Consider the following 21311-nt stretch of genomic DNA (forward strand, 5'->3'; position numbering starts at 1 on the left):
ATTTTTTGCTTTTAAAATGGCTAATTTTAAGAATATGAAAGTAAAACATGAGACTAATTTTTCTTAAATGCCTTCTACTTTTATATTTTTTCTACATATGGCTGCCATGTAAGTCATTTAAATATATTATTTAAGTAAAATATAATTAGGGACGTGGCAAATACCATGTAAGACCACTGGTCCATGGTGGGACAGGATCCTTCTCCTGCTGGAGAGAAGGGAGAAGCAGCCTGGATGGGGAAGAAGTGCAGCCTTCTGCTCTATCCTCAGTGGAACGGCCGTCTGTGGTCATTAGGAGGTGTCAGAAGTTGGGAAGAATTAAATCATAACCTACCATTCATCATAATTTTTGTTTTGCCCCACTCAGGGAATAGCAATTTTCCTTTTTAAGGCAGTTTACAGTGGCTAAATAATATCCACTAATATAAGTAGCTGTGGTTACTTTATTATCCAGATAACTATTTCATTATTCTTAAATTGTGGTTCTTAGTATGTTTGATATTTTGATCATGTGTTACTTAAAATTCTGCTCCATCATTAGTTTGAAAGCAATTACTTTTTGTCACTTAATGTTTTTCATTATATTGCGAATTAAAAAGAAGAATTTGACTAGCCTTTTTTCTTTCTGTATGCCAGTCTTTCCTTCTTGCTTTTATTTCTGTGATTTTTCATCTGGTTTTTTGTTGCCTCTCAAGTAGGGAGTTAATCTTTGTAGTCATATCTTCTTTATAAGGAAATGTCTTTATATCTTTCATATTTTTCTTCCTTTTAATTTCTGCTTTTTTTTGCTATTTTTTTAAGACTTACATACAAAAACCACGCAGTATCCCAGAAAACAGCACAACATTGATTAATACAATTCTTTTTAAAGACACTTTTATAACATTTTAATGTAAAATACACATTGTCAGTGTTTGTTTTTTATTAATAATATTGCAGAATTAGTTGGTTTGGTTTTTTTACTAAGCTGTCTATAAAGCTACCACTGATTCTCATGATTTGTCTATGTTTAAGTTGTAACCATACCACTATATAAAATATTTTAGCTTAATTTATTCTTGATTTTACTAGTTAAAAGATGTACAAACTTCACTTTTTATTGATCCTATTTTAGAAGTTACTGCTAAAGATATAGAAAAGTGGCACTAGCCCAGGTTTTTTTTTTCACTTAATAGTTCCTTTTCATCATAAGCAAGATAATTTTATTTTGTATTTTAGCGGTATTTTTAGGAACTACCTCTTTTGAGAATTTCCTCAAAATCCTTATGAAAGACCAATTCTCTTTTCTCTTGTTGATTTTTTTTTTTTTTAGCTAGTCTGCTAGAGATTTGAATACACTTCAAAAAATAGAACTCATGTTTGTTTTCTTCAGTACTGCCATCTTGTTTTTTAACATCTTGTTTTAAAATTATTTCACTAATTTTCTTGATGTTGAATTAAGCTGCTGGATTGCCAGTTCTTGGGTGAACTCTTTGCTACATTTGCCATTCTTGAATTCTGTAATGTATCAACAGTATGTAGTATAGCAAATTATAAATCTTACGCATTTTCTTAGCTGATTGTCCCCTTAATTTTCAGTTCTTTTAGCTGTCTTGGAGTCTACCATCAGGTCCCAGAACAATACACTCTTTAATCACCAGGTTTTGTCATCCTTACCCACACTAAGCAATGTTTCCATTTAGATCTGTAACACAGTTTAAGCATTTCTAGCAAGATTTTGATTCTAAAAGGAGTCATTTGGTTCTTTTCTGACACCATAAATGTCTACATTTCTGAAGCTGTTGGCTTTCCACCTGTACAAATCTCCATGCGCCTAATGGTCTGCAGCCTTCTGCATCCATATTGCAAGGGCTTGGCAACTAACTGCCGCAGCTCAGTCAGGGTCCTCAAAGTGGGTGTTTACCTGACTGTCCTAATGGCCAAAGCTTACAGGGGAACGTAGCACAGCTAAAGCATGTTGATACAAAGAGCTCTGCATGAAACAAGCCAGCTTGTCCACTTTCTTTGAAGAATGTGGTGGTGGGATGGGCAAGTAAAGAAAAGCAATACAGCAGTATGTATTCGGTTGGTATTAATCGCTTTTGTATGATTTAATTAAGGATGCCAAGTACCTATTCCGCTTATACATGGCACTAAAGCAATACAAAGAAGCTGCCAGAACTGCTATAATAATTGCCAGGGAGGAGCAGTGTTCAGGTAAGTCTGTTTTGTCTGCTATGACTGCATATCTGACACTACATCCATATATCAGTGCTTTCAATTATATTCGAGTTTGTGAATTTGAAGTAGCCTTTGTGAAAAGGTTGGGACTCATACCTGTATATTAAATATTGGAAAAAAGAAAATTGTGGAAAATACCTGCATTCCTTATTACATTCAAGTAAACATAGTGATTATGATTGCCTGCAACTTTACTTTTCCGTATATCACAGATCTTGGAATTGCAGTTTCCAATTTGGATACTGATCCTTTAGTCTTTGCACATGATTTTTTTCAGTGGGAGATGGGCACAGGAGATGATTTCTGTTGAAGAATCAGACACCTGCTTACTTAAGCCTTGTTTTCCCCTGTAACAGGTAGCTGAAATTAGAAACAGAAAAAAGTAGTAAGAAGGGACAGGGCTAGGAGGAAAATAGCTATCGCCTCCATTATTCATGCTCCTCTGTAGCCATGGCAACAGTCCTACCATAACACTGCTTGCTTTTCATTTCAAGTAAGTTAAGAAAAATATCTATAAAGGAAAAATAGCAGCCTTGGGAACAGCCCAGGCAAATTAACATTTATGGCCTGCTCCTGAGCGTTGGCCTAGGAGTGGAAAATCTCTTAAACCCTTGGCAAGCGTAGTCTCCCAGTTCATCATGGCAGTGAATAATGCATTTGTGCTAATTATGTAAGCAGGAAATGTAAAGGCTCAAGGGTTTAAATATTTACTAGCTTCTCTGAGTCTGAAAACTTATATCTAAAATGCAGTATCCCATACTGTATTTCATATTCCCTAATAGTATGGATGTGTTCTGCAACAGTGTAATAATAAGCACAATATTTTTCTCATTAAAATCACCGATCTTGCAGTAACTGTTCCCTCTGCAGAGGCACAGTTTTAGATTGTCCCCGTCTTCCTTCAGGAGATTTCAGTGAGTTTGATTCTGAAGTTTACACCAATATAATTTATTCTCGCCTTAAAAGTCAAACTGTTTGGTATTTTCCTTTGGATATGCCATTTTATGTGCCATTTTCCTTTAAGCTGGTTTATTTAATCACATGATCTTAAGACTGAGTCAGTAACACAGCATGAAAAATTAATGTTGTTTTCCAGCAACTAATTCTGGAGTGGTATTTAGCTGTCACACGAATTCCACTGGTTGATTCAGTTGTAGTGTGTAACAACACATACATAACAAGTTGCTCTATAGAGTAAAAACGCTTGCTGATAGAGAAATAGAGAGAGATAGAGGAAAAAAGTTTGCTGAAATAACTGAATCTGAAATTTCCTTTAAATGCCTCCAACTGCAAAGAGTATGACTTCCTTATACTCTAATAATGAAAAACAAAACAAACAAATAAAAAAACAAAACCCAAAACAAAACAAAGCAAGAACAAAACAACTAGCCAAGGTAGACTAACCATACTGAGTGCTGGTTGTTTTCAGATACATTGATGATTTAATGAAATCCTGTGGTTTCTGGACAATCCTTGATAGTAACCTTGAAGCAGTATAATCTAGTGAATTAACATTCAAATTTTAATTATCCCTCTGAAAGGTTTTGGGTTTGTTTGGTTGCAGAGGCAAGGAGTTGCCAAAGCAAATGATAAAGTATGTTAAATTAACATTTAAACAACAGCTTTTGAATATCTGACACTGAAGAACAAAAAGAGGTAACATCTCTAAATGCTCTAAAAATACCTTTTCTCCTCTTTATTGCGGAAGCAATGTATTGGATACAGCATTTTCCATTTTTAAAGCTTCATTATAGGAGATTGTCATCCACATACATATTTTGCTACTGTTTAGATGACTTCTCCAAGTGTGATTGGTTTTTTTTTTCTTATTTAATTCCCTGGCTGATATTGTTTAGGATACTGTCATGCAAATTTTTTACTCTAAGAATCAACATAACTTCCTGTTCAGCTTCCGTATATGTCATTAGTGAAGAAATTGTTATGAAAAATTAATTTTATTATTCAGTGTTGTTTGTTTTTAAGGAAACTACCGAAATGCACATGATGTTCTTTTCAGTATGTATTCAGAGTTAAAGACCCAGAAGATTAAAATTCCTTCTGAGATGGCTACAAACCTTATGATTCTACACAGCTATATTCTAGTGAAGGTAATGAATTGAGAAACTGAATTTATGCATAAATTGCACAGTCTCTGATTTATTGAACTGTACATATGGATGCTCTGTACGAAAAATTACTTCGTCATATAAATTGTAAGAGAGAATCTAAGTCCCATACCTTTTGATTGTTTCAGCCTCCTTGATTAGCATATTCTTTTTTAAATACCGAAAAATTTAAAACCTACATCTGGCTTCCTGTATTTCTTTTGCATTCATACTTGCAAATATGTTATGCTGCTAGTACTATTATTAATTATTATTCATAAGCAGATAGCTGCTTTTCTGTAAATTAAATTAAGCAGGGGGGCTCAAATGATTTCTGGTAGTTAACCCATGGCCCATCAGGATATCCATTCAGCCTACAGCCAGCTTCTGGCCTCCCTCTCTACCAACAGTGAGGCAAGAGCAGGCAAATAGTGGGCTGAAGGCCAGAAAGACACTTCTGGGAAAGAGCCACTATAAAGTCTGTGGTCCTTTCTCTAGTGCATGATATACCTCTGCTCAGTTTCATGAAAGAGCGAGCCGTGGGCGTGCAGCTCCCAGAAAGATGAACACCAAGGCCAGGCTGCAAGAATTACTCTCTAAAGGCTGCAGTTAATTTGATATGTTTGTCGTATTCCAGACTCACGTGAAACGTGGTGATCACATGAAGGGAGCACGTATGCTTATACGTGTAGCCAACAACATCAGCAAGTTCCCATCACGTAAGTGCTGACAGCATAGAAGAGCTTCCTGTGCTCTACAGGACAATTAATTAATCTCTGCATTAGAAGGTACATTCTCCTCCTATGAGGGCACATGACAAAAGCGTAAATACACAGTGTGCTCTGCTGTCCTCCACAGGATAGCTCTTTGACATACGGCTTCCAGGATGTGTTCCTCACCAGCAGTTTAATCTGTCCTCACCCACCGTAACTGCAGTACTGAGCTGCCTGAACCACACACAAAATCTCAGGATCATATGTAATGAACTGATTGGTTCTGTGACTTCATCACAAAATTTTAATCTTCTTTTGAAAATACTTTTTGGGTACATGGAAAATGTAGACTTTAAACAGCGCAGGCCAGATTTGGGAGAAACTGTTATAATCAAAACATTCCTGCTGCCATGCTGAGCTTCAGAAATGCAAGGCAGTGAGAGATGAAACCATGATTTTCTTGTATATGGTTACAGGAATTGCACCAGTGGGGCAACTGTGTACCACGAGCAAGAAGAAAAATACTGCCATTTTTCATCAGTACTTTTTTAGCCATATTAGCTCAAAGGCTTTCAACATTAATATTGGTAAATAAATATTTGACATCATTGTTTCATTCTCTTACAGACATTGTGCCAATTTTGACTTCAACTGTAATCGAGTGTCATAGAGCAGGATTGAAGAACTCAGCCTTTAGTTTTGCTGCTATGTTGATGAGACCTGAGTATCGTAATAAAATAGATCCTAAATACAAAAAGAAAATTGAAGCAATGGTCAGGTGAGCAGTGTTAATCTGTACTTTCAAATGTACACAATGTCAAGGCTTTATTTGTAATGTTATTTTTTCTCATAAAGCCTATGGGCTTTATCCTGTTTTCGTATTATTTCACTGTCTCAAACTTGGAAGGCTAAGAACCATTTCCTCCTTCTCTGAAAATTAAAGGCTCTTCTCTTCCCTTGGATGTGATAAACCTTAAACACAATGTGCATGTAAAATGCTTCCTAGCCAGCAGTAACATTTTCCATCTTGTCCATAGAGACGTAAGTGCAGCTATACAGCTTTGGTTGTTCTCCAGTTAGGAATGTACACGGAAACTGTTAGCTACTACAGCATCAGCAGTATGCTCTTCTGTGATTTAGACTACTGAGTAAATGGCTAAGATAAAAAAGAAGGGAAGGGCAAATAAAATAGATGAATTCTTGACATTTTCTTCCTTATCTGAAGTTCTGTTTTGACAGATCCTAGCCAGTGTTTTCTGCCAAAGGAGGAAGCATAGGTGAGCGTGTCAGAGCAGGGCAAGCATATGTAATGTTTTTCTTATTATTCTACTAGGCTGTAACCATTTTGAGCCTTGGGGACTTGCTGAGCCCATATGGGTGTTTTAAGTATTTATTAAATCTCTAACCTCTCCATGAGCTTATCCAATCTCTCTGCTTGAAGCCATGTGAATTTTTAGCAACAGATGACTCCTGTGACAAGAAGTTCCATTGTGTCAAGACTGGTCCCTAGCTAGTTTAATGTGATGCTTTGTAGTTTTCCTCCTGGGAGAGATCTAGCCTTTTCTGTGTCACTTAGGATTTTACAGACTTTTTTTTTTTTTTATTTCCCCTCTATCAGTCATATCTTTTCAGGATCTGAAGAGTCTCAGCTTACGTAGCTGTACTTTTATGGATACTGATCCTTACGACCTTTCTCTGAAACTCTTTTACAACCTTTTTGAGGAGGCAGGACCAAAACTACACACTATATTTAAGATGTGGGCAACCCATGGATTTCTGTAGTAGCAGAATGAGTCTCTGTTCCAGCCTACTTGATTTGCTTTTACTCTTTTTAAAGTGAGCTGATGTTTTCACAGCATATATTATAAGTAAGTGCAAGGTCTTGTTCCTAAGCAACAGCAGTTCAGAGCCCATCATCTTAATGTTCAAATGTTTATCCAATAGGCCTTCCTTTGGCTTCCCCCTTGTGGCACCACATTATTTTCACTTACATTTTATAAGCATGCAGCACAGCAGTAGGCTACCACAGATGTGTACTGTGAGAACTGTTTATCCTATTCTGTTTAGTGTCCTTTAACCGTTTTTTTTTAAGTCATGCAAAGTTCTTCCCTATTGCCTGCTTGTTAATATTTCTAGAACATTCCATAAGCTTCTAAAATATGACATCAATGTTAAAAGCAATGTTAACCTGTTCCTAATCTATCTATCATGTTTATCCATACCTCAGATTTCTTAAGTGAACACAAAGGAACAGGCCATTGCATGGGAAACTATACATGCCCAGGCCAATAAAATGAGAAATCAGGCTTTCTCCAAAGTATCAAGATAACTAAGGAAGCTGATTGTCTCCAACGTTACTAAGGTTAAACATTAGAAAAGATGTATCCTTGTCATTAGAAAATATGCTAAAAGTGAATCTAAGCTTTCCATCTATAAATGTTCCATAGAAGATTAAATGTTAAGGTCACACAAGAAATCTGGAAAAATGTCTCCTCCCACCTGCCCCTGCCCCTCCCAGGTGCTGTGGTGTCTGGATCAGGACCAGCATTCTGACAGACACGCGGATGAAAACAAGCCTGTAAAGGCAGTGTCACAAGTTCTATAGTCCTACCAGGATGCCAGCTTTGTGTCTTGTTACTTCAGTTCTTTGTGGTAACTCCAGTCACGGAAAAACACTGAAATAGAGAAACCATAGCTTTATATTCTATACATATAGACCATGAGTTTTGAAAGATTTCAAAGTATTATGATCTGTTATAGTTTTAAAAAGGTTGTATTGTTTCAAATTAGATGGAATATAACCTATTTCTGAGTTTACATAATTGTGATTAAGCTTGGTTGATAGTTAAAAGGAATTATCTGGTGGAATATAAAATAGCAACTGGAAGCTATGCAAATAACTCAAAGGAAAAACGCTTGCTAAATATCAAAGGCATTGTAAAACATCTTTGTTCCAGTTCAAAGCACCTGAGGTTTTTAGTCACATTTGTATCTTATTTCTAGACGTCCAGACACAACAGAGGCAGAGGAGCCAACAACAGCCTGTCCATACTGTGCGTTCCAGCTCCCGGAGTGTGAACTTTTGTGTCCTGGATGTAAAAACAATCTCCCTTACTGTATTGCAACTGTGAGTGTCTGGGGTGTTTTCTGCAGTGTGGGAATGAACACAAAGCTTTTCTTTCCTTCTAAAAATAAGTTCATCTGAACATCTTTGGTTTGCTAGTAGATTCAAGCTAGATGTTTTTGTGGGTCGGTTTGTTGGGTTTTTTTCCAAGCTGCTACCAAACAGTAAAAACCATTCTTCTTGTCTTTAACTATCACAGACTGTCCTTAGTGGCCACCTACAAGTTGCAGGCACTTAAGGGTGACAGTAAAATCACAAAGTGGTTCTGGAATACTTCAGCTTCCTGAGAAGGCAGGGCATGCACCAGGACTCCCCTCAACGCCCAGCACAGGGGCGCTCAGAGCTGCTGGTGCACTTGTGAGAACAGAGACAGGGTTGTGCTGCTGGTGCGGGTGCCTTCCCAACCCCGCCCTCAGCTCAGCTGCTCCAGCGCTCAGAGCAATAATGACAGAGACGGAAGTCCCCCTTTCTTCTTCCATGTGTGGGAGCTTGTGGAGGGCACAGCTCTCCTCCTGTAAACTCCAGGCTGCTGAGACTACAAATTAAAAATAATCGCTTCAAAAATCTAGTTTGGGGAATGCCCAGAGTAACAGGATTTTTAGGCACTTCCAAGGTTAAGTAATGATTTGGCTAGTGATCTCAGCGTTTCTACTATTACTGGTCCTTACAGAAATGAGAAGTTTTAACATTTTTGTTTCAGGACACTTTAGAGTATACTGAAAAGGTGTGGATGGGGTACATTTCCCAGTGGAAGAGCCATGCATCCCACTGTTACAAAATCTTTACACTGAGGTTAGCTACTGTATAACTAACACTTTATTAGGTTCAAGTGATTTGTTACACTAGAATTACAGAAAAATCAAAATTTACTGGAGCTGGAATCAAACGTTGGAGTTAGTTAGTTAACATTCTTTATTAAAACTAAAGAATTAAGTCTTACAAAAGAAGATAATAGCAATTATCTTTTTTTTTTTACTCTATTGGTTTAGCATAATAAGATGACCAGTATATTTCAGAAGTATTATCTCAAAGAAAAAACCCAAGGCTTTTAAATATAGCTTTCTGAGCCAAACATAATGTATATATTCATGTATATTTCACATTATTTATTTAGGCTCCATCTTGGTTATAGTTTATTTACATCACAGGTATTTGTAACATCATTAGGAATGCAGTATTTTCAAGTACCTTCTGAGAGTCAGTATCAAAACAGGCTACTGTTGCATATTGTATTGGGCATAAATCTCTCAATACAGTTCAAGGTGCTGTTGCATTTTTATAGTATTGAAAAGGTATATATGAATTCTTTCGATCAAAAGCAAATTAGTAAACCAATACCAAAACATAAGAAGGTGAGTGCCAGGCAGTCAGTATGCTCACAAACTTGACAGGGTTCAATGCAACCTCCTGCGCGCTCAGGTGATGAGGCTTTGGCACATTTTTTGCATGTCCTATGCAACACCAAAAATTTCAGTAGATTTACGTACTTCTCTAGACATAGCTCTACAGATACCATTCTAGAATTGCCAAACTAAAAGAATTTTAAAAGTTGCAATTCAATACATTCTTAGATTTCTTTTTTTAAAGGAGGAATGCAAATTATAATGGAAACACTGTATCTCATAGAAAAGGAATTACGGAACTTACACAGTAATTGAACTACAGTAATGCTATTATAGTTTTGAGTTTTTAATTCCTCAAGATCTTTAGAAGGCAGTTATGAGACTTTTTCCCAGGAACAGGTACAAAACTAAATGCCCAGTGTACTAGGACAGCACATGCCATTTCATTACTTGTGGCTTTCGCATGCAGGGTCGGCACATGGTACAAGATGACTGGACGGTCTGCCCACACTGTGACTTTCCTGCCCTCTATTCAGAATTCAAGAAGTAAGTTGGGTTTTTTTTTCTGTTGCAGGATTCCAATGTTTGTTCATATTTTAGCAGCAAACTGTTTCATCTGGTACTAAAAAAAAATCTAACAGCTTGGGTGGGCATGGAAGAGGAATCCCCCTTACTTGGTAGTGTTATCTAGCACACTCACAGAACGTTGCTTCAAAGGGGACCAAAAGCTATGATAACGAAAGAACTCGGGCAGAGAGATGCAGGGCTCCAACAGCAGGAACAGTAATGAAGATGGATGGGGGGCTTGTGTAAGTTCTCAGCTCCTTCCAGGAAGAAGACCTGATACGGGGGTGGAACACAGGCACAGCAGCAGTCACAAAAACAAACACAACACACACAGTATTGGGTATAAGCTAAGTCAGCAATAATATCTTGTCCCCAGTAATCACCTGTGTGAGAATGGGCTTGGATAGCTCTGTTCAGCTGTCAGGAACTGTGAAGCTGCAGAAACTTCATGTTGTAGCCCAAGCTCCTTTATGTGTTAAATGCCAATTGCCCATACAAACAACAGCAGTCTTCCTGTTGTGATGTTAGTTCTCAGATGTTAAAAAATGAACAAACCAACCTTTGCTTTGCCTAGACGGAGGCAGCTGCTGCTCTGCCCTGCATTTGTAACATAGCACAGGTCAGAACTTTGCTCTAGGAGTTCTGCTGCAGGCCTAGCTGTTCCTCTGAAAATGTTAGAATCATCATTTGACCAGTCACCCTTCTTTTAAAAACAGCATGTTACAGACTGAAAACATATGCCCAATGTGTTCTGAAAGGATTAACAGTGTTCATATTAAGAAATTAAATGACTGCACACAGTACCTCAAACCAGAAGATGGGGACCAATAAATTCAGGTATGTGCTAGAACCTGTATTTTTTACTTAACAGGGCTCATTCTAGAGGACATAGGGAGTTTTTCCCAGAAGGGAAACAGTGTTCAAGAATCTAACTTACAGCCTGGGTGTGTGCATCAGGTAACGAGGCTTAGCTATAGTACGTGTTTGCCCTCAAGCACGCAAACACCAGAAGGTTTTGCAAGTAACATCATTGTTAAGTCATTGCAGTTGTGAGGCTTTACACCAGTGTACTTCTATGACTGCATTATCTTCTGCAATGTGTTCTGGTTTGGAATATGTTCCTGAACACCTCTTGTGCTTTAGTTGCACAGAGAACAGTTTGAAGATCTCAGCATCATCAAATCTTTCTACAGATCTACCAACAAGTGTTCAAGTGTAGGAAGAGAGAGAGAGATGTTAACTGGGAGGAGCAGATCTAAAACGCAGGTTACATGATCTTAGCTTCTGTGTTTAACAGAATATAAGAATATATCACAGGATAACAGCAACAGCACGGTGGCTTGAAATACTCGTATTTCCAACGAGACCACTGCTCTGTCTATACCACCACTTAGATCCAAGACTTCAGTTTTGTTAAAGGAACAGTAACTGAAAATGAGCTAACACAGTTCTTCAGTAATTTTGATATTTAAAGGCAGATCTACTAGTGTAAACATCTTATGTGAAACTTGTACACCTCATGTACAAGTGATATGATAAAATTATATATACCACAATAACCTTATTTTGGTTAATTTTTTTTTTTTGGTCTGAGAAAACTTTGTAGTTTGCTATCGCAGTCTTTTTATCTTGGGATATGACTAACTGCCTCTGTTTATTTTCAGAACTGCGTGTGTTGTCTGGCAAGCAGCAAGGAAAGCTCTATCACTACATTACATATCTTTTCCCCACTAGGATTTAATACCAACCATGTCATTTCTTTTTTGTGACAGCCTGTAAATATTTAGCTTTTGATAAGTTTTGTACTTGGATTTAGTCTAGTAATAAAACTGATTGATAATTCTTCTTACCAAGCAAAATTTGCATTTTATCTGCACCAAAGAAAAACCAAGAGGCATTCTGTGTTACAGAACAAACCCTAGCATTCTCAACATCAATTCTGAACTTTTATGACTATTTTCTATTACATGTTTCTTACTCTTCAATCAAAACCAGAAAGAAATAATTAAACATACAGCTCATAAGCACAGGCTCCTCAAGTTTTGGAACTAAATCACTCACTGCTTTTCTGTGTCTTTAACTGAGCAAAAGGGAAGTTTGTAGGAAAAGAGTATAACCACATCCTGTACAGGCAGGAAAGCCAGAACCTTCGAAGAAAAGAGAGGAAGACCAAACACTCCATAAACTTACCAAAATTTTAAAAGACTCCTGTGAAACATTTTATTTAATTTTATACACTGCTTAACTTCTATGATGTACAAATATGCAATTTAGGTTTGGGGGATTTTTTTGCATCATGTACTATTTACAAGAGTTCACCACATAGTATCAGGGGTTTTATTAAAAAAAGTGAAGCCCTAGGAAGACTTAGCATAAATGCCCGTTAACTAAGCATCATATTTTCATCATGTTCATGCACCTGGTATTTGTTGTACAAGGATATTTATAGCTTGTAACATAGCACATTAAGACTAAGTACAGCACTGCATAGTGGGAGAGTACAGTAGCTACATCACCTCTATAAGAGGAGCATTTTCAATACACTGGTTCTATCTTCCCAGCTCCACCACTGGGTCCGTTTCGTGTTCCTGCCAGAAGTTAGATAAGCAAAGCTGCATCCAGAGCAGGATTTTATTCTGTTTAATGTCTTGTTTTCTCTTTTCTTTTCCCTTCTTTTTTTGTTGTTTCTTCATTTTTCTCTCTTTTTGGCAGCTTGGAAGACTTGGCCTTTTTTTGCTACAAACAATATACAGACAGTTTAAAATCCAATTGCAACCTGACTAAGTCAAAATGTAACCAGCATTAAAAGAAAAAGCCATCTCTTCTCTCCCCCTCCCCTTTCACATACCAAGTTTTTAAATGCCGTCAAGAATACAGACTCTAGAGTGTTCAGTCTTAAGGGCTGACCACAGTTCCCCGATAGGGTAATACGTACAAAGGTTATTACCCGAATTGCTGCCTGTGATAACCACAGGCAAAGGCATGTGGCTGCTCCATACCAGTGGCACCATCCCTACCAACACCTAAAATATTACTAAGTTTTGGAATGGGATGCAGTATTCCCGAGTTTACAGTGATGTCTCACTTGGTCCAACATTCAAGCAGAAGGCAACAAATAGAAATAACTTAGACTTTTTCACACTACTACTAGTTAAGAATTTTAAAAGCTGAGAGATTATGTATTTTATATCTACGATGATTTATGTTTTTTAATTTAGATGATGTTACAAGTCCCAGGAAAGGTTACTTAAGAGGAAACAGTTTAGCATGGTAGTTTAACACTGAGGAAACTAAGTCACCTTAATCATTGCATCACTTTCAACAGTATCTTGCTCATCCTCATCAGATTGGATCTCTTCCACATTCAGGTCTTCATTCAGTTCTAAGGTCACTGCAGATCCTGACTGCCTTTTAGATGTCTTGACAGAGTTCAGTGAATATGGAGTCAGATGTGCCTCCTTGTTGTAGGCACGTGTAAAAGCTGCTTTGACCTGTTAGGTTGAAAGGAAACACTATGAGCACCAGCTTAGGAACCGTAGATTGTTAGCTAACCAACTCTTGGCTAGAGATTCCACATCATCTTTCCTTTGGGAAGATGTGACAAAAAAATTTGTCAAAGAGGACACTATCTCAAAAGGACACAGCATCTAAAAGCTGTATGGGGAAGGTTCATTTCAAGCAAGTCCCACATAATCCTCAGAGTGTGCATCTTCAGATGCTTCGCGCTTAGGCCTCCAATAATTTCAGCACTGTTGTTCTGCTGCCACTTAACTGAAGTCACTTATGCCAAAGCCACCCTCAGCAGCACTGAACACCTCCACAGGGGAGCAGCCTATTCAGTCTCGGGGTAAACACCCGATAGTAGCATAGGTTTAGTTATCAGCAGAGAAGATTCTTCTCTCTCCCTGAGCACTTCACCTGGGATGGGGCAAGATCATGGTTCAGATCTCACACCTCCCTAGTCTGTAGCAGAGACTTGAGCTTAAGCTCACCTTGTACCAGGTGAGGGGTCCCAACCACTGAAGGGGACTGGCTGGATACTGGAGGAGCGCCACATGAAGTCCCCCTGCCCAGGTCTGGCAGTTCAGTCCAGCTGGACTGTGAAAGATGCAAGCTGCAAGCCAGCCTCTTAATTGAGTGCCCACACTGTAACAAATACAGTTGTGTGTGCCTCCTCCTTTGCATGGTGGTAAGAAAAGCAGTGCTGTACATGAAGGTGATACATCTTATAGCCAGGAGCTTGCTTGTAGAAAGGTACGGGCTTTCCCTGTCCCTTTTACGTTCCACATCTATGTCCCAGACACAGCTGACTCCCAGTGTTCCTTTACACCAGGAACAACAGGTGTTAAGACTGCCAAATGAAGCACAGCCCAGCTATCTTTTAGGACATACTCCTAAAACCTTTAGTAGTATGTCTGACAGCTGATTTGCAAAGACTACCATTAATTAAATTATAGTTAGTAAAATTATTCATTTGCAGCTGCACCAGCTTCAGCCTTCCAGCAGCAAATCCATGCCACAGCTATTATTCTAGGATTTCTTTTTAAAGATACAGAAAAAGAAAAATTGCTACTGAATTTTACCTTGGGATCCAGCTTTGAAAAAGGACTGGGTTTGCCTCCCCACATGCTTATTTCCATGATATTTTCAATATCTTCTTTCATCAAGCAGTAAGAGTCCATGAATGATATAGCTTCTTGTACACCATCTGCTCCAAAGTCTTTCAAGGGCTGGACAAGTGCATCCCGCAAATACGACAAATATTCCATGTTTACTGTCCTTTTGCATGTCTGGGTTCTTTGTCAAATAGAAAGTAGTAAGTAAATCTGTACAACCACCACCACTCACTTCTAAACACAAGCAACCTGTCAGTAGGCCCTCAGCAAATGGATAATCAGCTGCCTTAAGAGTTAACTGCAAGTTGTACAGTGCCATTCCTTTTGCTATACCTGCAGTAGGGGTACCCGACACGAGGTATTCAAACACTGAACAGTCTGAGGAAACACATCCTTAACTGAGAAACAACAACTTCAGGGGGGGGAAAAAAGTCACAGTACTGCTGACTATACTAAAAGTATTTGCAGTCTGACTGTTGTCCAGATTAAGTGCTAAGAAAGCGTAACCATCATATGAGGATATTCACAGAATATACGCTTAAGTTTGTACAGCAAGGAATTAATGGTAGGTAATGAACTACACGAGAACTACATATCAGTGTCAATATAAATCAGAAGAGGAATGTCAGTACTACCTGAGACTCATGTGCATTGCCAGTTCTTGAATGATACGATCATGTTTGCCTGTGGATGAAAATTTCCCCAGCCAGCTGGGAAAGACAGGAAACTGGGACATGTAACCTCGCATCAGCTCCCCCGGGAGAACACTTGCATAAATAGCCTGAAAAAGTCACACACATGACAAATTCACATCACAATGAATTAGTCTCACTGACACCGTGACATACTACCCTACTTGTCCGCATGAAAGAGGGCAGCGAATACAGTTCCAGAGTGGAAAGAGCTCATTCTAAAAGAACTCTTTCTTGGTTGCTTGTTTCTGTTCAACCCCTTTTAGGTTACAGCTTCATCCTATTTGTTACCATGCACCACCCTATTTGTTACCATGTTCTAAAATATCCCTGAAATCATCTGGGTTTTAAAAGCCATTTAAAAAAATTATTTTAGGGTGCAGTCAGACAAACAGCTGACTGCAGCAAACAAGTGCCGTAGTCTCCAGCAGATGGACATGGTGAAGGAGGCATTTCCAAAAAACACCGCAGCTCCTAAGCAACTTATCTGTTTGGACCTGCATTAAGCAGGGGAGTGGACCAGGTGACCTCCAGAGGTCCATTGCAACTTAATCTACGATACATTCTCTGATGCCAGTCATAATCCTTTAAGCACGAGTCTTGTCAATGGTTTCAGTGATCATTTAAAAGAAGTACAGTGACAAAGCTTCAGTCCTCTGTGCTTTGGGAGAAATACTGGCCTGGTGAGAAGCTGGGATAGGAAGCATAAATAAAACAGAGCACGCTTGCAACTGCACATCAGAAGTGATACGTGCCATGCGCTCCTATGCTTCATAAAGAAGGTTCAAGCTTTTCAAAGTTTCAGAAGACTTCATTTCATGATACAGCATGGGTTCAACAACGTGAATATGGGAAATTGCTCTACTCACCAGCAGAACAGAGTATTACATGAAGTATGAACTATACAGGTCACAAAATTAAACTGAAACATCAATTTCAAGGGATCAATCTTTTACACTGGACCCCATAAACCACTTAAAATGAGTGTTGTGTGCTCACCTGTGTTGGAAGAAGGTTCCAGTTTTGCTTGCTACGAATCTGTTTGTCTACTATATCACCGTCACATATACTATCAGCTGCTCTACTCAAGAGCACCAAGTGCTTTTTCAGATTTCCTCTGGAAAAAACAAAATTGATTGTATTACAAAGCAGAAATATCCAGATAGGTTTTAGTTTGATTTAGTTTAGTGCCTGACACAAAAGCCTATGTCAATTTAGGGTGTGGAATAACTCACCCAGCAGCAGCTGGTTTCACATGTACATAGTTCTCTTGGACAAAGAGAGGTGCTAGGGAATAATCATGGAAGAAAAGATCCGATTTGTCTATAAGAGACATACGAGAAGCCTCCTCTCCAGTAGCAAAAACCTTCCGGACGACATCAAAAGGGCCCTAAGTAAATGGTATTTCAAGAAGTCAGTGGGTTGCAGGTCAACACAAACAGTAAGACACAGCACAACACCAACAAAATTACTTCAGTGATGGTACCCAACAATATCTGGACTCATCAGTTCAAGTTCAATGTTCAGTATTTCCTTCCCAGTGCTTTACCAGTTTCGAGAATTGAGTTTTACCTCCGATATTAAAGTAATTATCTCCTAAATAGAGGACTCAGGATGAAAAGTACGAGCTTCATAATTGCATCTTACGTAAGAGACCAGTACATCAAAATACATACTCAGTCCTGGATTTACTGCTCTTCAACTATTTGTGGCAAGTTTGACAGCTCCCTGTATCTAGGCTATCAGTGCTTTAGTTCAGAAGATTCTTAATAAAGCCTAGTGATTATATCAGAACATGACAGTAAAAGCCAACCCAGTATTTTACACTTACCAGTTTGATATCCTTTTTGGCTCTGCTACCATCTGTTTTAGCTTCATCATAAGTCAACGATTTATCTTTTGCACACCACATATTAAGATTATGTAAAACCTAAAGAACAAAATTGACAATTTGGTAGCATGATAGCATTTAAATGGAATACTCTAGCAGAAAACAGCCTGATGTCTATACCTAAAAATAATAATACTGTTCAAATCCTACATTGAAGTCAAGGACTTGTACATGACGTGCTCTCTGAATGGACACTGATGCTGAATTGGCACTGACCTGTCTGATGTCCTGATTTGCTGCCAGGATTATCTCTTGCATAGCAGGCGGTGGAATTTTTAAACCTTCTTTAAATGCAATAGACATCATGGCACCCTGTAATACACACGATTGAGAAACTGTCACTACAGAATTCCTATTAATTCTTCCCCCTACAGAACACATTGACATATCTATGAAAGAGTATTACTGTATTTTTCTAGGTTTTTTAAGCACATATAATTTAAATTTTCTCTCAAACATAAAGCATCCCTTGTCATTGGTATTAAAAAAAGCAAATGATCATTTAAAAAAAAAATCTTTAGATATATTCAAGATACACTTCTAAATCTGAAAGGCTTTGGGAAGAAAAACTCAGACAACCCATTCTGAAAACCAGACTAACTCAGTGAGGTGATCCATTAAGTTTTAAGTGTGTTTCCAATTCTGTATGAAATCTGCCACATGAAGACAGAAGTTACTGGTGGTAATTCAGTGCAGCCCATCCAGCCACAGCCTTCTTACCTTAATCTGTTCTAGACGAGGTCTCTGAAAACGAAGATCAAAACAGTAGTGGACCAAGGAACGAATTTTAGGATGGTTGCGATCATTACACATACAGATGATGGGTATCTTTGTGTGTCTAATCAAACCAATCAACTCCTGTGATTTAAACACATTACAACAATTACTTTACATATCTCAGAGAATGATTAAAATGCCATACCAAGCAGCATTAGTCCCTGCCTTAAATCAGATCCTTGACAAATGCAAGTCTATAAAACTCCTCCTACTGTAATCATATTTCTACACAGTGAAAATCTAGCCCCTCTCCTACTTTTTTTTTTCCACTTGCTATACTATTCAGCTGCCATAAAATCTGCTGTCTACCCACTTCCAACAATCATACTTCGACTGTTCAGGAAGCAATGAAGATCAATAGCCCAGAGTAGAGCTGTCCACCTGCAGAACTAGTTTGATTTGTCCAAAGGCCCGCTGGACCCAACCTATGCCCAGAGGGAGCACACATCTTTCTGACTGCACCCTGCCACAAACAGTGAAGCAGGAAGTAAAAAGATCAGCTCTTCCCTGTCCAAAGAGCTCAACCCTGAGGCTTCAGCATTATTAGGCTTACCCCAGCTCTAACGAAGGTGAAATTCAGTTCAATTTCATATTCCTGCAATGTAAGCGTCTGCATCTGAGCTAAAGACCTGTATGGCCTTTACTGTCAAAGTAGTGCATATGACCATGGGAGATCTTCAGAAGCTAAAACTGGAGCTGCTAAGGAGAACAAAGTATAATACTGCCTATGCCACATTGTTTATTCAGTGTTTTCAGTGTTAATGCCTACTGAAGAGAGCAACTGTCCCAGTCAGATTACAAACCTCCCACTGCAGGCAGATGTCAGCTGCAGAGACCTTATGATAAATTCACCTGTTCAGGAATAAACATCTAAAGCGCATGCACCCAAGTTCATCATTCCAGGTTTCTTTTACAGAAGTATCTTCCCCCCCTGCTTCTACCAATGTACAATTCTTCTTACACCAACTTCTAAAATAGGTCAGATAAACTGTACTCTACAGAGACTTTCTATACTCTACAGAGACTTTCTATGGACCATGGGCTGAGGACAGTAGACTGGCTTGAAATATTTTGTGCTATATATGGTATGCACTCTTAGCAATAGCATTAGCTAAGAACTATAGCAGTTTCACCTGAATCCCTCCTCTGTCTTCATTGCCTGCCATACCATCCACTTCATCCATGATCAATACATGTTTCCCGCTAACTGATGAAGATGTGCCTGAAAATGAATATGGACAAGAAAATGAGATGGGAATAAAATAGGGTCTTGCTCAGAGTTTTACCCAATGCTTTATAGGTTAGGTAAGCCCATCGTAGACAACTGAGGTGGTGGTGAACCTCCTGCTCTGCCAGAATAGAACTGACTGTAACCTCATGTCATCTTCCAAGAAACAAGTCCCACGCAACAGAAGAGCAACTGCAGAGTTCTCGAGCAGTTTGTGCAGATTAACAACTGATTCTACTGATAACAGGATTTAATTCTACAACTGAAGATGAAATGAAACAGCTTACTAAATGAAGCCATCCCTGTTAGAGCCAGATCCCTCCACATGATGACGAAGTTAAATTCCTAACACTATTGTGTAATGAGGAAGCTCTGTCCCTCCTGTAACCAGACTTTTAACACAACAAAATTCCTCCTTCAAACAACAGACATACCAGAACAGAAGTCTTTGATGCTGGTGTTGTTAAGTGATTCAGCAACTACTTCCTTTAGACTGTTCTTACTGCGAGTGTCACTGGCATTCAGCTCCACATAGCTATACCCCAGTTCCTAGTCCAAACACAAAAACCACACAAAAAAAATGAGAACACAGATCAGTGAAAGAGCATACATGTACTCAGAATTAGAAACATTATTTCAGAGTTCCAGAAGAAAGTTCTTGCAACACCATTTTCACATATAAATTGTGGCTTTGATTCCTTTCTCTCCTCATAGCCCTTTCCTCTTGCACTCCAAAAATATTTATAACCAGACACAGAACAGATAGGCCCAAAAGAGAACTACTTTTTTTTTTTGGCAGGGGGGAATGGCAGGGGCAGAAAGTCAGTGGCACAGATTTAGTTCTGAAGGAGTAACAGAACTGCCACCAGGGATAGAAACAGAACTATGAGCCAAGGCTGGCTAAGCCCCCTGGTATTTCCAGCTGCATATTAATGTCTCATGCACAGAGTAAGGACAAGAAACATGCCACATCCTCTGAAAGCTGAAGAGAAGTTTTTAACTATTTAACAGCCAGGAAACACATTGCTCCCCCAGCAGTCCTAACACTTCAGAATGGGGCTGGGCTGCATGTCAGTCCCTGAGAGAACTTAACCCAGCTGCTCCTTTATCAGCAAACTCCCCTGCCAGGGGGCATGCCACGGCACAGCAGTGAGCTGCACACAGCTTTGTTCTTGCAGCTTGAACAACCCAGTTTAGCTGGCTACTCCTGTGGAGTACAATGAAGTGCTCTGCAGAGACCTGAAGCAGCTGTGAACAAGCTAGGTTGGAAACTAGAAGCAGAAGAGACTATGCTAGTGCAGAAATGAGCACAAGTCAGCACATCCAGCTTCTCTGCAGGTCTCTGCAGGGTGCAGCATCAGCTTGTTGGTGCAAAGCTCTAAAGGCAGGGTGGGGGTGTGATTGGGAGTTACTCTATACAACAACTCAGATATTGAGGTAAGTGATCGCTCCTTCCCAGGACAAAGATCAGATAGCTGACAATAGTTCTCAACTAGTCTAAACTGGTAGTATCATATTCTAAGAAAGTACTTGCAAGTCAAAGAACAACAAAAATAGTCTGTAACTTTTTGTAACAACACTAAGTTAGCTTTAATGGTATTTCTACAATATGGAGTTCTCAGCTGATTCTCATGACAGTTAGTGTAACACAGTGTTCCAGTAAGTTAGGAAAAACTAATTTCTAAATTCAGATTTAGAAATGGACACACAGCCTTGTACACTTCTCTCATCCTAAAGTAGTATTTGAATTTAGAAAGAGTCTGGGAAAGATATCTTTCTTAGATATATAAAAAAATCATGACCAAGCCTGTCATACAAACTTTCAAAAAGCTTGCCAGAATTCAGCTCCCACTAAATTTATTGCAAATATTCTCTGATTTGTAGAACTAGTGCTGAACGCTCACAATTTTCGAAAACCATTTCCAATTGTTCAAACTGCAATATGCTTCCTCTCAATGTAACAGATAAAACACAGACACCCACTGCTATATTCTTGCCCCAGACCTGATAAAGGTATCTGAACATCCACATATTT

The 21311-nt window shown here is 38.8% G+C and overlaps 2 protein-coding genes across 3 annotated transcripts in view; one reads left to right on the forward strand and one right to left on the reverse strand.

Annotated features, from left to right (window-relative positions):
* WDR19 (WD repeat domain 19) overlaps positions 1-11770 on the forward strand; it is a 49605-nt gene extending 37835 nt beyond the window's left edge. The window contains exons 29-36 of the mRNA XM_059818094.1: positions 2100-2196; positions 4204-4328; positions 4963-5044; positions 5666-5816; positions 8042-8165; positions 9975-10051; positions 10789-10909; positions 11737-11770. Coding sequence (XP_059674077.1) covers positions 2100-2196; positions 4204-4328; positions 4963-5044; positions 5666-5816; positions 8042-8165; positions 9975-10051; positions 10789-10903 — 771 coding nt within the window. The 3' untranslated portion in view covers positions 10904-10909; positions 11737-11770. The remainder of the gene's footprint in view (positions 1-2099; positions 2197-4203; positions 4329-4962; positions 5045-5665; positions 5817-8041; positions 8166-9974; positions 10052-10788; positions 10910-11736) is intronic.
* A 937-nt stretch (positions 11771-12707) lies between these two features.
* Positions 12708-21311, reverse strand: part of RFC1 (replication factor C subunit 1) — a 42267-nt gene continuing 33663 nt past the window's right edge. For both annotated transcript variants that reach the window (XM_059818093.1, XM_059818092.1), the window contains 11 exons: positions 19711-19825; positions 19182-19270; positions 17992-18129; positions 17488-17583; positions 17212-17310; positions 16616-16770; positions 16380-16497; positions 15324-15469; positions 14656-14869; positions 13372-13563; positions 12708-12808 (listed from right to left, as the gene is read on the reverse strand). In XM_059818093.1, coding sequence (XP_059674076.1) covers positions 12713-12808; positions 13372-13563; positions 14656-14869; positions 15324-15469; positions 16380-16497; positions 16616-16770; positions 17212-17310; positions 17488-17583; positions 17992-18129; positions 19182-19270; positions 19711-19825 — 1458 coding nt within the window. In that variant the 3' untranslated portion in view covers positions 12708-12712. The remainder of the gene's footprint in view (positions 12809-13371; positions 13564-14655; positions 14870-15323; positions 15470-16379; positions 16498-16615; positions 16771-17211; positions 17311-17487; positions 17584-17991; positions 18130-19181; positions 19271-19710; positions 19826-21311) is intronic.

The sequence above is a fragment of the Gavia stellata genome, chromosome 5 (assembly GCF_030936135.1).
Source record: "Gavia stellata isolate bGavSte3 chromosome 5, bGavSte3.hap2, whole genome shotgun sequence".
Lineage (NCBI taxonomy): Eukaryota > Metazoa > Chordata > Aves > Gaviiformes > Gaviidae > Gavia > Gavia stellata.